The sequence below is a fragment of the Dipteris shenzhenensis genome, chromosome 1 (assembly GCF_047967505.1).
Source record: "Dipteris shenzhenensis isolate YYH24624 ecotype China chromosome 1, Dip_SZ_1.0, whole genome shotgun sequence".
In the NCBI taxonomy this organism is placed as follows: Eukaryota; Viridiplantae; Streptophyta; class Polypodiopsida; order Gleicheniales; family Dipteridaceae; genus Dipteris; species Dipteris shenzhenensis.
In genome coordinates, this window is record NC_141596.1 from 63,786,746 (window position 1) to 63,799,398 (window position 12,653).

Below are 12,653 nucleotides of genomic sequence, written 5' to 3' on the forward strand. Positions count from 1 at the left end.
CATCCCTCCAGATCTCACGAGATGAGATCATACAATTGGATCTTCTCTGGCTCTACACATTGTGGACTTGGGGGGGACCAGGAGTTCCCCACCAACAACCAGTTCTACTACGATCATTTCTTGAGACATCAAAGGATGGCCAGGTGATTATCACATGTCAGTATCTGGAGGACAGACGGGTCTCACACATGCTGAGCATTGCCATCGGACAGATATGGGTCTCATCTCACAAGCTGAGGATCGAGGCAAGGAGAGCCACAGGCACGCCTAGGGAGTAGAGGATATGCAGGCTATGCAACTGGGCAAAGATAGAGGCAAAGCAGCACTTCCTATGCACTTGCCCGACATACTATGAGATCTAAGAACGATGCCATTGTCTCTTCCAAGAGGGACACGGTTTTGGCCACTCTCATGACTAATCCACTTTCATGACTAGGTTTTTGTTGGCCTCTATTCGATGGAGAACCAGCGACACAAAGAGATGTTATTGCAGCAAATCTGGCAATAGGAGGTGACAGTGCCACAAGAGGTTGACCGTGTGTAGCGACATGTCACATACTTTTATGCTTTCGAGTCAGCCCCAAGGGAAAGTGGAGTAGAGGAGGAGAAGATAGCCAAAATGAGGACAACATGGACAACAGGAAGAGACGGCATGGAGCGTTGGAGCCCAGGACATAGAGACCACACATAAATAGTAACCCATGTATAAAGAATGTCAGTAAAATACTAACCCTTGTGGGAGACTAGTTTGTAAGCATTCAAATTTCCACAAAACCATGTATAAGGCAAATGCAAGAATGAAAGCACAAAAGCAGCTCATTACAGTATTCAACCATCAATGTAAAAATGCAGTGCATGCAAGGAAGGACCTGGATGCATGATCGGAGCAGCTCGGTTGTGATTTCTGTCACCATGATTATGTAGACACAATCCAACTAGTCTCGTGCAGGCAGCATATCTGTAATGGAGTCGATCATAGTAAGAAACCAGTTACCAAACCATAGCTGCAAATAAAAGATAAATGTGTGTGTGTGTGTGTGTGTGTGTGTGTGTGTGTGTGTATTCCAGCAGTTTTGAAGTATGGATGATGTTTATTGCATTATCTCTGTACACAGATTATAAAATTTATTTCAGCAATCATTACTTTTTTAATATGAAGTTCCACCTACATTACAAGTCCTTTGGGTACAAGTTTCCACACCTACATTCCAAGTCCTTTGGGTACAAGTTTCCACACCTTGCAAATAGTAATTTGCTTCTACTTAATAAAAAAGGTGAATGATATATATCTATCATTCATTAGGCCTGCCTATGGGTGATTGAAATGCTTAAGAGAGCATAAAATTGGAGGCATGAAAAGGAAAGAGTGTACAAAGAGTATTAAATGCAAATGGTCCAATAGTCAACAAGATGAATTTCATTGAGAGACACACAGAGAGAGAGAGAGAGAGAGAGAGAGAGAGAGGAGAGAGAAAAGGAGAAGAGAAAGGGGAGAGGGGAGGGAGAAGAAGAGAGAGAGAGAGAGAGAGAGAGAGAGAGAGAGGACGAAGTCACTAAATGCATGCATTAAAGCCTCTTACAAGGAGCATACTTGGACACCAATCACCTTTGTACCAAAGTCATAAATACCAGCCTGCCAAAGTTGCTAGCAACCAATAGGAAATTCTCACCCCAACAAATAGAAATAATCAGGATTTTCAGCTTTGCAAAACTCGAACCGTTGCTAAGGCTACCCAGAGGGCAGGCCAAAAAGGGATACAGGACTATAATAGATATGATTGTACAGAAACCCAAGATTGATCTCAGTAAATCAACACTTGCACAATTACTTGCAATAAGAACGCAGTCGGCATAGCAAGTCTACATGTGCATTGTGAGGATCTATTGAAGTCAACCACAGACATAGAATGATATGAAGCAGCTAGTTCATTCTACTTGTGTTCAGACACGGAAACTCTGGCCTTTGACATCTGATGCAAGGACAGGAATGGCCAACTATGTAGCAAAACTTCAATGCTTGATGCAATAATTGGCAATTCTACTAACAAACATAGAGGTTAGCTATCCCAATGCTGCCTCTAGTCTTTGCCTGATTTCTCCACAAAAATTTAACGGTTTTCGGACTAACGCCTGATGTAAAAAAGCACCAGAAGGAGACTAGGATGACAAGATAGATCTACCTAGTCCAGAAGATGTCATGCTTGAAGATAGATGTATAGAGTGTTGTAAAATATGGAAGGTCACCTCCCCATATGTAAGCTCCCATATGAGGAGAGGGTGAACCTAGGGTTTGAGAGACTGCCACATGGGCAGCATCATGGCTGCCATGTGGGCAAGGATCAAACAAAAGAAAATAGGAATATCTGGAAACTTCTCGGAGCATAGATCAGCACAGTGGGTGAGGCCATTGGTAGAGGCAATTCCAGGAGCAAATCTGTGGCTGAGTGGAGCTCCAGAGGAAGGCAAGAAGACTGCGACAGATGGCGCATTTGTACGGAACAGGTGGCGGGGATATCAGGCCCTGGATCTGGCCTGGCAGGAGCAGTAAGAAGGCGGGGTTATCCCAGGGTGCAAGCGCCTAGGTGGCGAGGTCTTTGGCGGGGATTGTGGGCAGGCTAATGGCCTGCAACAAGCCCAAGAAGAAGGTGGGTAGGCACCAAGGAGGTCGGCTAGTACAAGGACTGGTTGGGCTGGTTGGAGCCAGCCAAACAGAGCGGGGCTAGGCAGATCAAAGGGTTGGGCTTTAGTGTGGAAAGGAGGGGCCCACAAAGTCGGTGGGGAGCAGTAAAAGTCAGCCAATAAGGGGACTGCCAGTCGGTCCTGTTTGGGGGGCATTGAGCCCTATAAAAGGAGGCCTTTGAGGCCTCATTTTGGTGTCTAGCAGCGCAGCCTTTATAGAGCAGAAAAGAGCAGCAGAAGACCTCTTCCTAGGCCTAAATCCAGGAAGTAAAGGAGGGTCAAAGGAGCTGCAGACTTAGCTCATCATTGGCTGAAGCCTAGGCTGTCTTCCAGGGCAGTAGGGTGCTGAGATCTGAACAAAGAGTCTACATAAGCTTGAGGTGGAGCACGCGGACTCAGAGATCTAGAGGTGCTAGGCATTTATGGGAGAACCTTTTGGTATTGTACCTTGTCCAATGTGTGGACGGACGGAAATATAAAGTGTTGCTTCTATATTTGTCAATGAGCACGGTCTATTTGCTAGTCTGCACATACACATCTGCACATACACATGAATGTTGTGAAGTACACACACACTTGATGAAGGTTGATTCCATAGTGAAACACCTCCGCGTGTAATTCCTGGGCTAATCTCTCAGATACCCTCTGGTGGGATTTCAGTTTTCTAACATGGTACTAGAGCCCTAATAGAGGTTCTCGGGAAGTGGAGCTTGAAGGCAAGGACCTTGCTGAAGGACGAACTTGATTCATTTGTTCGCGTTTTGGTGTCTGAAGGATTATACTCAGACGGAAGCTCAAGTTCAAGTAGACGCCTGAAGGATTGTACCCAGTTGGAAGGATCAAGTGTACGACACACTAAACCTTGTTTTTCCTATTCATTATCATGGCTGATAGATACCAGATTCCAAACTTTGGTGAGACAGGCAAGCTCAACAAGACCAACTACCCATTGTGAAAAATGAAGGTTCGGAGCCACTTGGTATTGAGGGAGTCATGGGGGATTGCGACACCAGCAGACCCTATCTTAGTGAGGGCATCGCACATCCGAGATGCGGAAGCCTTGGCTATCATTGTGGGTACAACTATGGATATGGTGCTACTGCACATTCAGATGGTGGACACTTCTTTTGAGGCTTGGATGACATTGAGGGATATGTATGAGCCCGACAATGAGGTGAGAGTCTTGGACCTCTAGACAAAGCTATATGGCTTGAGTATGGATGAAGGGGAATCGGTACAGGAACACATCACCAAGATGAAGGTGATGCGGGGGATCAACTGGCGACAATTGGTCAAAGGACGAGCTCAAACAGGATGGAAGGCTGTCGCTGGTAATGCTCCCCGGAGCTATAGTAGTTTTATGACTAAGATGACTGCACGGCACGGGGCGGTGCTAGTGACTTTTGAGGAGCTGGTTCCACTACTGCTGCTACAGCAAGAAGCTTGGGAAAAGAAGTATGATGGTACGAATAAGGATGACAAGGCCTTGGTAGCTAAGGATAGGAGCAAAGGAAAGGGCAAGGGTACGCCTGACAACAGCAAGCCCAAATCTGATGAAGGAGTGGACTCTTCAGATGAAGACAACAAGAAGAAGAGAACGCAAGAGAAGACGTGCTTCTACTGCAATGAAAGATTGCAAAAACAAGAAGGCTGATCAGCAGAAGAAGGGTGCCAGCTCAGAGTCAGAGGAGTCAACTCACGTGGCGGTAGGGGAACTTTTCTTGGTGGCCACTCCGTGTGCTACCGAGATTAGGTACATCGACCTCAGTATTACTATCAGGATGTCAGACATTGAGGATTGGTCAGAAGAGGAGTTAGGATCCCTTGTGAAGGTGATGGATAGTGGCGTGTGCTTGGAGTCATCTAGGTGCTTGGCTGGTGTTACTGAAGTAGAGGGGGATTCTTCGACAAGACTTGAGGACTCAGGATCATATGGTGGCTATGAGGGGGACAACAATACAGAACCACATTTGGAGCTTGACGGTCCAGGTAAACTAGATTTGTGCCTGGGATATGATGTCTCGGGTATGTTGTGTGGTTGCAGACCTAGCCATACGGAGGACAGGTTGAAACAGTCCCTAAGAGCTTGGTGCTTGGAGGACTTCAGGCTGTTCACCTATCATGAGGGGGACAGTTGGAGGATGCTCATACCTGGAGAGCTTGAGTTCAGAGGCAGGTTCATGACTGAAGGTGGCGGTGCCATTAGGCGCTGTCAGATATGGACCTGTGTACCAGACTGGTATGCGAAAGCAGAACTGGACCTAGCTGAGTGGAAGCCACTGGTTGAAAAGCTATGATGATGCCATATTGTTCCAGAGGGCTACGACAAGTAAGCTACTGGAGCATCTTCATCGACAGATTGGGATCGGGCCAAGATGGGTTGTTGAGAGGGGGTGGAATATGGAAGGTCACCTCCCCGTCCGTAAGCCCTCATATGAGCAGAGCATTGGGGGGGTGAGCCTGGAGTTTGAGAGACTGCCACATGGACAGCATCATGACTGCCATGTGGGCAAGGACCAGACAAAGAAAAGAGGAATACCTTCTGGGAGTAGATCAGCAGAGTGGGTGAGGCAACTGGTAAAGGCAATTCCAGGAGCAAATCTGTGGCTGAGTGGAGCTCCAGAGGAAGGCAAGAAGACTGCAACAGATGGCGCATCTGTATGGAACAGATGATGGGGATATCAGGCCCTAGATCTGGCCTGGCAAGGGGCGAATCAGGAGCAGCAGCAAGGAGGGGTTATCCTGGGGCACAGGCGCCCAGGTGGTGAGGTCTTTGGCGGGGATTGTGGGCAGGCTGATGGCCTGCAACAAGCCCAGGAAGAAGGTGGGGTAGGCAGCAAGGAGGTCAGCCAGTACAAGGACTGGTTGGGCTGGTTGGAGCCAGCCAACCAGGTCGGGGTTAGGCAGATCAAAGGGCTCAGCGTGGAAAGGAGGGCCGGAAGGCCCTGGTTTGTGGACCCACAAAGTCAGTGGGGAGTGGTATAAGTCGGTCAATAAGGGGACTGCCAGTTGGTCCATTTTTGGGGGCATTGAGCCCTATAAAAGGAGGCCCTTGCGGCCTCGTTTTGGTATCTAGCAGTGCAGCCAGAAAGGAGCAGCAGAAGTCTTCTTGGGCCTACATCCAGGAAGTGAAGGAGGGTCAGAGGAGCTGCAGACTTAGCTCATCATTGGATGAAGCCTAGGCTATCTTCCAGAGCAACAAGGTGCTGAGATCTGGACAGAAAGTCTACATACACTTCAGGTGGAGCACGCAGGCTCAGAGATCTAGAGGTGCTAGGCATTTAGTAGAACCTTTTGGTATTGTGTCTTGTCCAGTTTTGGACGGAAATATAAAGTGTTGCTTCTATGTTTGTCTCTGAGCACAGTCTCTTTGCTAGTCTGCACATACACATGAATGTTGTGAAGTGTACACACTTGATGAAGCTTGATTCTATAGTGAAACACTTTCGCGTGTAAATCCTGGGCTAATCTATCAGTCTTCCGTGCGAGATACCTTTAGTGGGATTTCAGTCTTCTAACACAAAGCCTAAAGAACGGGATGCAAGGGATGAACACATGAGTTGATGCTGCTACAAGAAAGAGTGTGACAATAAACACAAGGATGGAAAGACAGTTCACTGTGTCACTGCTGAAGAAACTTCATCGAAAGTCCAATGTGACAACAATTCTGTGTTCTAAAGCACTTCTCTCGTGCTTTCTTGCGATTGAATAAAGTGCACTAGTGCTGGTGCACTTTGGAGTCCGGGGTTTTGAGGCTGATCTTGGCTTGATGTTCGTATGGTGTTTAATATGTGGAATCACGTCTGCATTCATGTGTGGATGACTTGGGATATGATCAGTCATGGCCCAGAAAACGGATCTTTGTCTAGAGATCATTCAAGTATGCGTCCGACAGCTTGACACTGGGCCATTCTCTGCTAGCTGCTTGAAGGGAGACAGGGAGGGATGGGAGGCAGGGACGGAGATGAGAGGAAAAGCGACAAGTGGTGCAACGAACCAGTGTCAAGCTGTCGGACGCCCTCGAAGCTCTTCCTGGGACTAACGGCCATGCTGCCCATTCCTAATGGCTATGCGAACTTTGACGACTCACAAACTGGGTGCAACCAAAGCGTCCTCCGGTACATCTTCCAGGGGGCGTATCAAGTAGATGAAGACCTCTACATTTCTATTAATGCGATAGAAATGCGAAATTCCTCAATGCAATTCTGCATTATGCAGCAGCTGCATCCTAGCAGAAGCTCATGCAGTCATCCAGTGCTTCTTCAGGTACTCTCCTCCTTCGGCTTCTAGTGCTACCTCTCTCTCTTCTTCTACTTCTTCTTCCCCTTCTTCTCTGTTCATTTTTTTGATTTCTCCCCTGCATTTCCTCCCTCTTTCCCTGCATTTCCTCCTTCCCTTCCTCCCAATTTGGACCTCCCCCAGCTCGCTCCTCAGTCTCCAGCTTCCCTGCATCTTCTTGATCCATTTCCTGCAAACATTCGGTAAGCTTTCAGCTTTCTCTTGTCTCCGCTTCTGCTCCTTGTCTCGTCCTTCCCACCATCAGCTTCTCCTCGCTTTTCTGCTCTTCTCTTCCACTCAGTCGCCTGTTCTCTCCGTGCTAGGGTTTTCCCTTTTGTCCTCGACCCCGTCTGAGAACTACGCTTCCGGTTCCTTGCGTCCCTTACAATGGCCACAATTTTGGCCGTATGTTGCATGCGGATTAGCCGTGGCTTTTCGATTGATAGGAATACCGAGCGCCCGCCGTCGGTGGTGCTCTTCGGCCGTGACAAACATGCATATTTTGCTCGTGTAACTCAATGCCCGGTTAACAGAGTCATACTTGGCCTATACCTTCCCAATGCGGCAAGCTCTGACTGCGTGTAACATGATTTTGCAGTAGCTATAGCGTTTTTGGTCGATTCATGTAGACTCACAGAGGCAAGACCAAGAGAACTGCATGCGCGGCGGTTGTTTAAAGTTGAATCTTCCTGTTCATTATTATGCTTAATTTTCCCTCTCTCTCTTTGTACAGATAGGCCTGTTTTAACAAGTACAGTGGCAAGACTTCAAAGACTAGCACTAGAAATGCGAAATTCGATTAATTCTTGGGGACCTACTCAAACACTATAAAAAGAGAGCATAAAATTGGATGCCCAAAAGAGAGCATCAAATTGGAGGCCCCATGGAAGGAGATTAAGAGTGTGCAAAGAGAATGGCCCAAAAGTCTGACTCGAAATCATCAATGCTCTATAAGTGCACCAACCACAAATTAACACCTAAGAGAGCATAAATAATAACAATGATTTTATTTTTCCCATCTCAAAACCACAACTACTACGCAAAAAGAGAAGACGTACACAATATAATGACTTACATAGCTGGACTGGTTTTGAGGGATCCCTTATTGTGAGGAGTCACTCACCGAAAGAGCATCGTCTTGTTCCTCCCATTCGTTGGGCGGCTCCTCAAATATCACCTAACTCATAGGGGTGATCCAAGGTGAGAGCCTAGGATCGATGGAGGCAACAATTTCATGGGTACAAAGGGTAGTACGAGCAGGGTGTGCATAGAGCCATCACAAAGGGCTTTTAAGGAAAGCTTGGGACCACACTCAAACTAGAAGAGCAATTTGTGGAGAAGAATGCCAAGCAAATGCCACACAAAAGTCGAACAAGAGAAGATGGGTCAAGAAACACACAATGAGTAATTTCAAACATGTACAAGCAAGTAGACATCTAATCTGGACCACAAAATTCAAGCCTGTAAGTCTTGCAAACACTAGTGAGTTCTCAAAGTGTAGTACATGTTCAGAGATCAAGGAATAGTTGGGGGCAACAGAATGTATACAAGAACGTGATTAACTCTTGAGGCGACATTGATGTCACATGCTATAACAACAAAGCTATAGAAACCTTCACTATGCATGGTGCTTGGCATCACAATTGAATCCACACAAAAATTTGTGCATCATACATGACAAGATGGATCAACAAAAGATAGCAATACCAAGATTGTCACTTTCACTAATAGGAGTTATTACACATGGGCATGGGGAAGGGCATTATGGTCACTTTGCTTTGGGATTATGGCCTCATGATCCAAACTTCACTATTGCATCATTGTCCATGTGTTTACGAAACTTGGAGAGGTTGGAGAGACATGAGAAGGGTGATCTGGCAGAGGATGGTATGCTGAGATCAAGCAATGTAATTTTGCGAGCACTAAATTCACGAAAGGCACCGAATCATCACCAAGGTAATCTCAATCAACACATGTGTGTGGATAAGATGGTGGCATCGAATGGTTAAATGGAGTTCAAATGATTTCCTGAAAACTTGCAACTACAACTTGACAATTGTGGATCAGAGAATAAAAATCGTTACTTGTTTGCATTTTTTCGCTCTTGGTGGCACGAGGGACCTTCAAGATGATACAGCTGGGATTTCTTATGGTGGGTCATAGACATGAGGACATTAATGCCATGTTTAGCAAACTCTTTGAGACGCTCAAGATAAGCATGACTTTCACTTTCCCACACCTGATGCATCATTTTCAAATGTGTTAATCTTCAAGGCCCGCACCATTCCTCATAACCCATGTCCTTGACTTCAAGAGTTACATCGATGGCTTCTTGTGTGATGAGTAGGATTCATTGGTGGGACATTCAAAGCCAATCCAATTTAGGTTTTATATGAAAGGAAACATGTCAAACATGCAGTCCTGAGTGGCTATCGAGAGAAGATGGCATTGATTGTGGAAGAGGGACAATTTTGGCAGCCTATGCTTCCAACAGGGTCCCCAATGCTGGTACCCATTTTGAATACATAAAGGATCACTAAGAGGTGGTAGGAGCCATCAAAGGTTACCTAAGATGGTCAATAGCACAAGGTCCAGATGGGAGAGTATAGATAGTATTGAATTTGCATGGATGCATATGAGTACTAAACTCCCAAAAAAATTAAAAATCCCATCAAAACATGCGGCAAAGGCCCAAGAAAATCTATGGTTGTCCTCTGGAGATGCATTGTTGTGATGTAACAAGCATATGAAAGCCTTGTAAATGGTGTTTTATAAACACCATCATATTGAGTATTTATAAATAGTGTTTTATAAACACCACCAATGTGAGTATTTTCAATCCTATACCAAGTGGATGCATATTGATAGTGTTATAAAACTACAAACACACCATGCAAGTTCCATACTATCTCATGGCAAGTTCCATGCAACTATTAAAACATATTGTCTCATGGCGAGTTCCATATTAATGAAATTCCCAAATTCAATGGGATTTTCTCATTTGGGGATTCCCAAAGTATCTGACAATTTGCAAATTCCCTGATACGGTGTTGTGGACATTATAAGCAATAGTGCAGATCGTACAAGCAATCGATGTTGAATTAAAGCATGCAAAATGTAGGTAAGCTGTAATTGGTCCAAGAAACCCTATTGAAGGAGGATAGGTTATAAAAGATGAAATAGGAAAACATATAACAACAATCACAGTACCAAGATGATCCAAATCAATAATTGTGTGATCGCAGCATACAAGCTGGCAGCCACGTGGATAATAAAAGCCATCACCTCTCCTAACAGTGACTGGGCTAACCTCCTACTTAGAAAATTTAAATTTGTGAGACCCTATAGGGCCCCTAGGTGGAAGGATTTTCCTCTCCTCTCTGCTATTGGTAACCCAAAGCCCTGCATGACTAAGGGAAGTTAGCTTTGGAAAACCTTATGGGGGGCCTTTGAACATATCAGGAGTCACATTGTTCTCTCTGGTAAAGGGAGTTTCATGACTCTGGACTCAATCTGGGTGTCTATTTTTTTTACCAAATAGCAATTAAGTGATGAGGACTTCCTAAAAGCATGGCAACTCTCAAAGAAGGGACTAAGCAACTGGGGAGATTTGTGGGACAAAACCAACCTCAAATGAAAGATATGGCTGGAGATAAGAAGGGAATACAGACTCAGTAATGCAGATCAAGAGCTGGTTATGAATAGATTACAATTGTTGGAGGGAGACGTTACCTAGAAAGGGGGCAGCGTCTTAAACTTCACTAGAGAGCTTAGGTACTCATTCTGAGGGCATTGAGGAGGTTGTTTCCACACTCAATGCTAGATGGAATCTTGTTGATGCTGAAAGGAAATGGGAAATCATGTTTTCATTGATTTGGGATAGAAGGATACTAAAGAAAATGTATACTCTTTTGTGGCTAATTCTCCATAAAGCTGTCTGGACTAGTTGCAGAAGCCTTAGGATTGGTAAGGGAGATGGCACCTGTAAATCTTGTTTTGGACTCAAAAAAGACATATTCCATGTGTTTATCTCATGCCCCAGGGCAAGAAAAGTCTGGAAGGTGGTTCACTTAAGGCTAAGGGAACCAATCAGTTGGAAGCCACTTCCTTGGGGGATGCACTCAAGATGCCTTATGCCACATGGGTGTACATCAGGGCACATGCTTTATGGTTTATTTGGATTGCTAGAAATGCTTATCAATTTAATGATGTAGTCATGCATGATGATTAGTTGTTTTTGAATTGGTATGGAAGGTATTTTCTTACTAACTGAGCACTACCTTCTATGGTCTAGGCCAAATTCCTGCTTGATGAAGTATGCTTGTGTTACTCTACACTGTTAAGTTGGGGCCTATCAAAATCAATTTTAAGTTGGGTTGGAATGGATCCTATCGGCTAGTGGAAGTATTCGGTAGTGGGACAGTTCAACTCATAGATTTAAAAGGTATTGTGTTCTTCGAGTTGTACAATCGAAGCAAAGTAAATCCATACCAAGCAACGAGTTCTTTTTGACAAACAAAACCTAGAACTGGATGACTTGATTGACAATGCCTTGATGAATATCTCAGAATATTAATGCTGGCTAGCTATTTGGTCATGGTGGGGCAAATGCATTGCATCCCACCACATGATAGGATTAACATTGAAGGCTTATTAATGCAAGATCATGAAAAAGCAAGGGAGGCTCATGGAACCATTGATTTGATAGGAACCATAGTTGCAGATTCGAACTGACTACACTTGTTTAGGAACTCTATTGTTCGACCTTACTTGAAGATTAAGTATACCTCTTCATCATCGCCATCTTCATCATCTTCAACAATACTCGCTATGATATTTCTTGGCACAGCTCTCAAGATTTTCTCATCCTTTCTGATCCCTCTACCTCTATTGCGCCAATCTCCCCTAATTACCCAGTCTTTTCATGAGCCATCTTCCTCGTCTTTTGCCACCTACATTATCTTCATCATCAGGGAGGGAGAAGAGCACTCAATGCAACAGAAGCGAAAAGGGAGCTCTCATGTTTCACTGCTGTAGCTATCAAAGACTTTTCTATTGATGTTCTCATAGGCATCCTAGAGACCAATTGCCTATTGAAGTTTGCACAGATGCCATGGAAGGAAGTCTACGATGAGGAGCTTGTGGAAGATACCCTCGACTCCTATGATGAGGACAACCAAAGACTCATCATCAATGAGACCCATGTTAGAAAACCTTCGTACCTATTTAAGAAGGCCTTTAAGTTGGTAGATGATAGGTGGTGCGACGCCTACTTTGAGGATGGGAGTTGTCTTCGCAGGGTTACTTGATCACAGTAAGGCCAGCGATAAGAGTTTGAAGACAACCTTCTGAGCTAGAGAAGTTAATAAGTAGCCATGTAATGGAATCCAAGTCTACGAGTAGCATGACCCGTCTACGACGGGTTAAAGACCCGCTCCGCTGGGTCTCAAAGTGAGATTTAAAAATGTTTGTAATTTCTAGCAATAGAATTTCAAGTTTCAAATCCTCCAGCATAGGCACCACTTGGCTTGGCTCTATGCTCAGTTTTACTGAACTATTCAGTTAGAAGAGAGGCAAAGCATTCGCACAACACCCACCCCCCTTCTTGCACACCACACAATCTCTCTCTCTCTCTCTCTCTCTCTCTCTTCCTTTGATTGTGTCCCTCATGATGCACACGCACATGCACTAATCTC

At 45.0% G+C, this 12,653-nt stretch overlaps 1 protein-coding gene across 1 annotated transcript in view; it reads right to left on the minus strand.

Moving 5' to 3' along the window:
- The window catches only part of LOC147906191 (dynein regulatory complex subunit 3-like), a 117,325-nt gene extending 109,708 nt beyond the window's left edge, over positions 1 to 7,617 (minus strand). Inside the window, exons 1-2 of the mRNA XM_087383484.1 lie at positions 7,510 to 7,617; positions 870 to 958 (exon numbers count right to left, since the gene is read on the minus strand). Of these exons, the coding sequence (XP_087239610.1) occupies positions 870 to 914 (45 nt within the window). The 5' untranslated portion in view covers positions 915 to 958; positions 7,510 to 7,617. The remainder of the gene's footprint in view (positions 1 to 869; positions 959 to 7,509) is intronic.
- Positions 7,618 to 12,653: the final 5,036 nt, after the last annotated feature.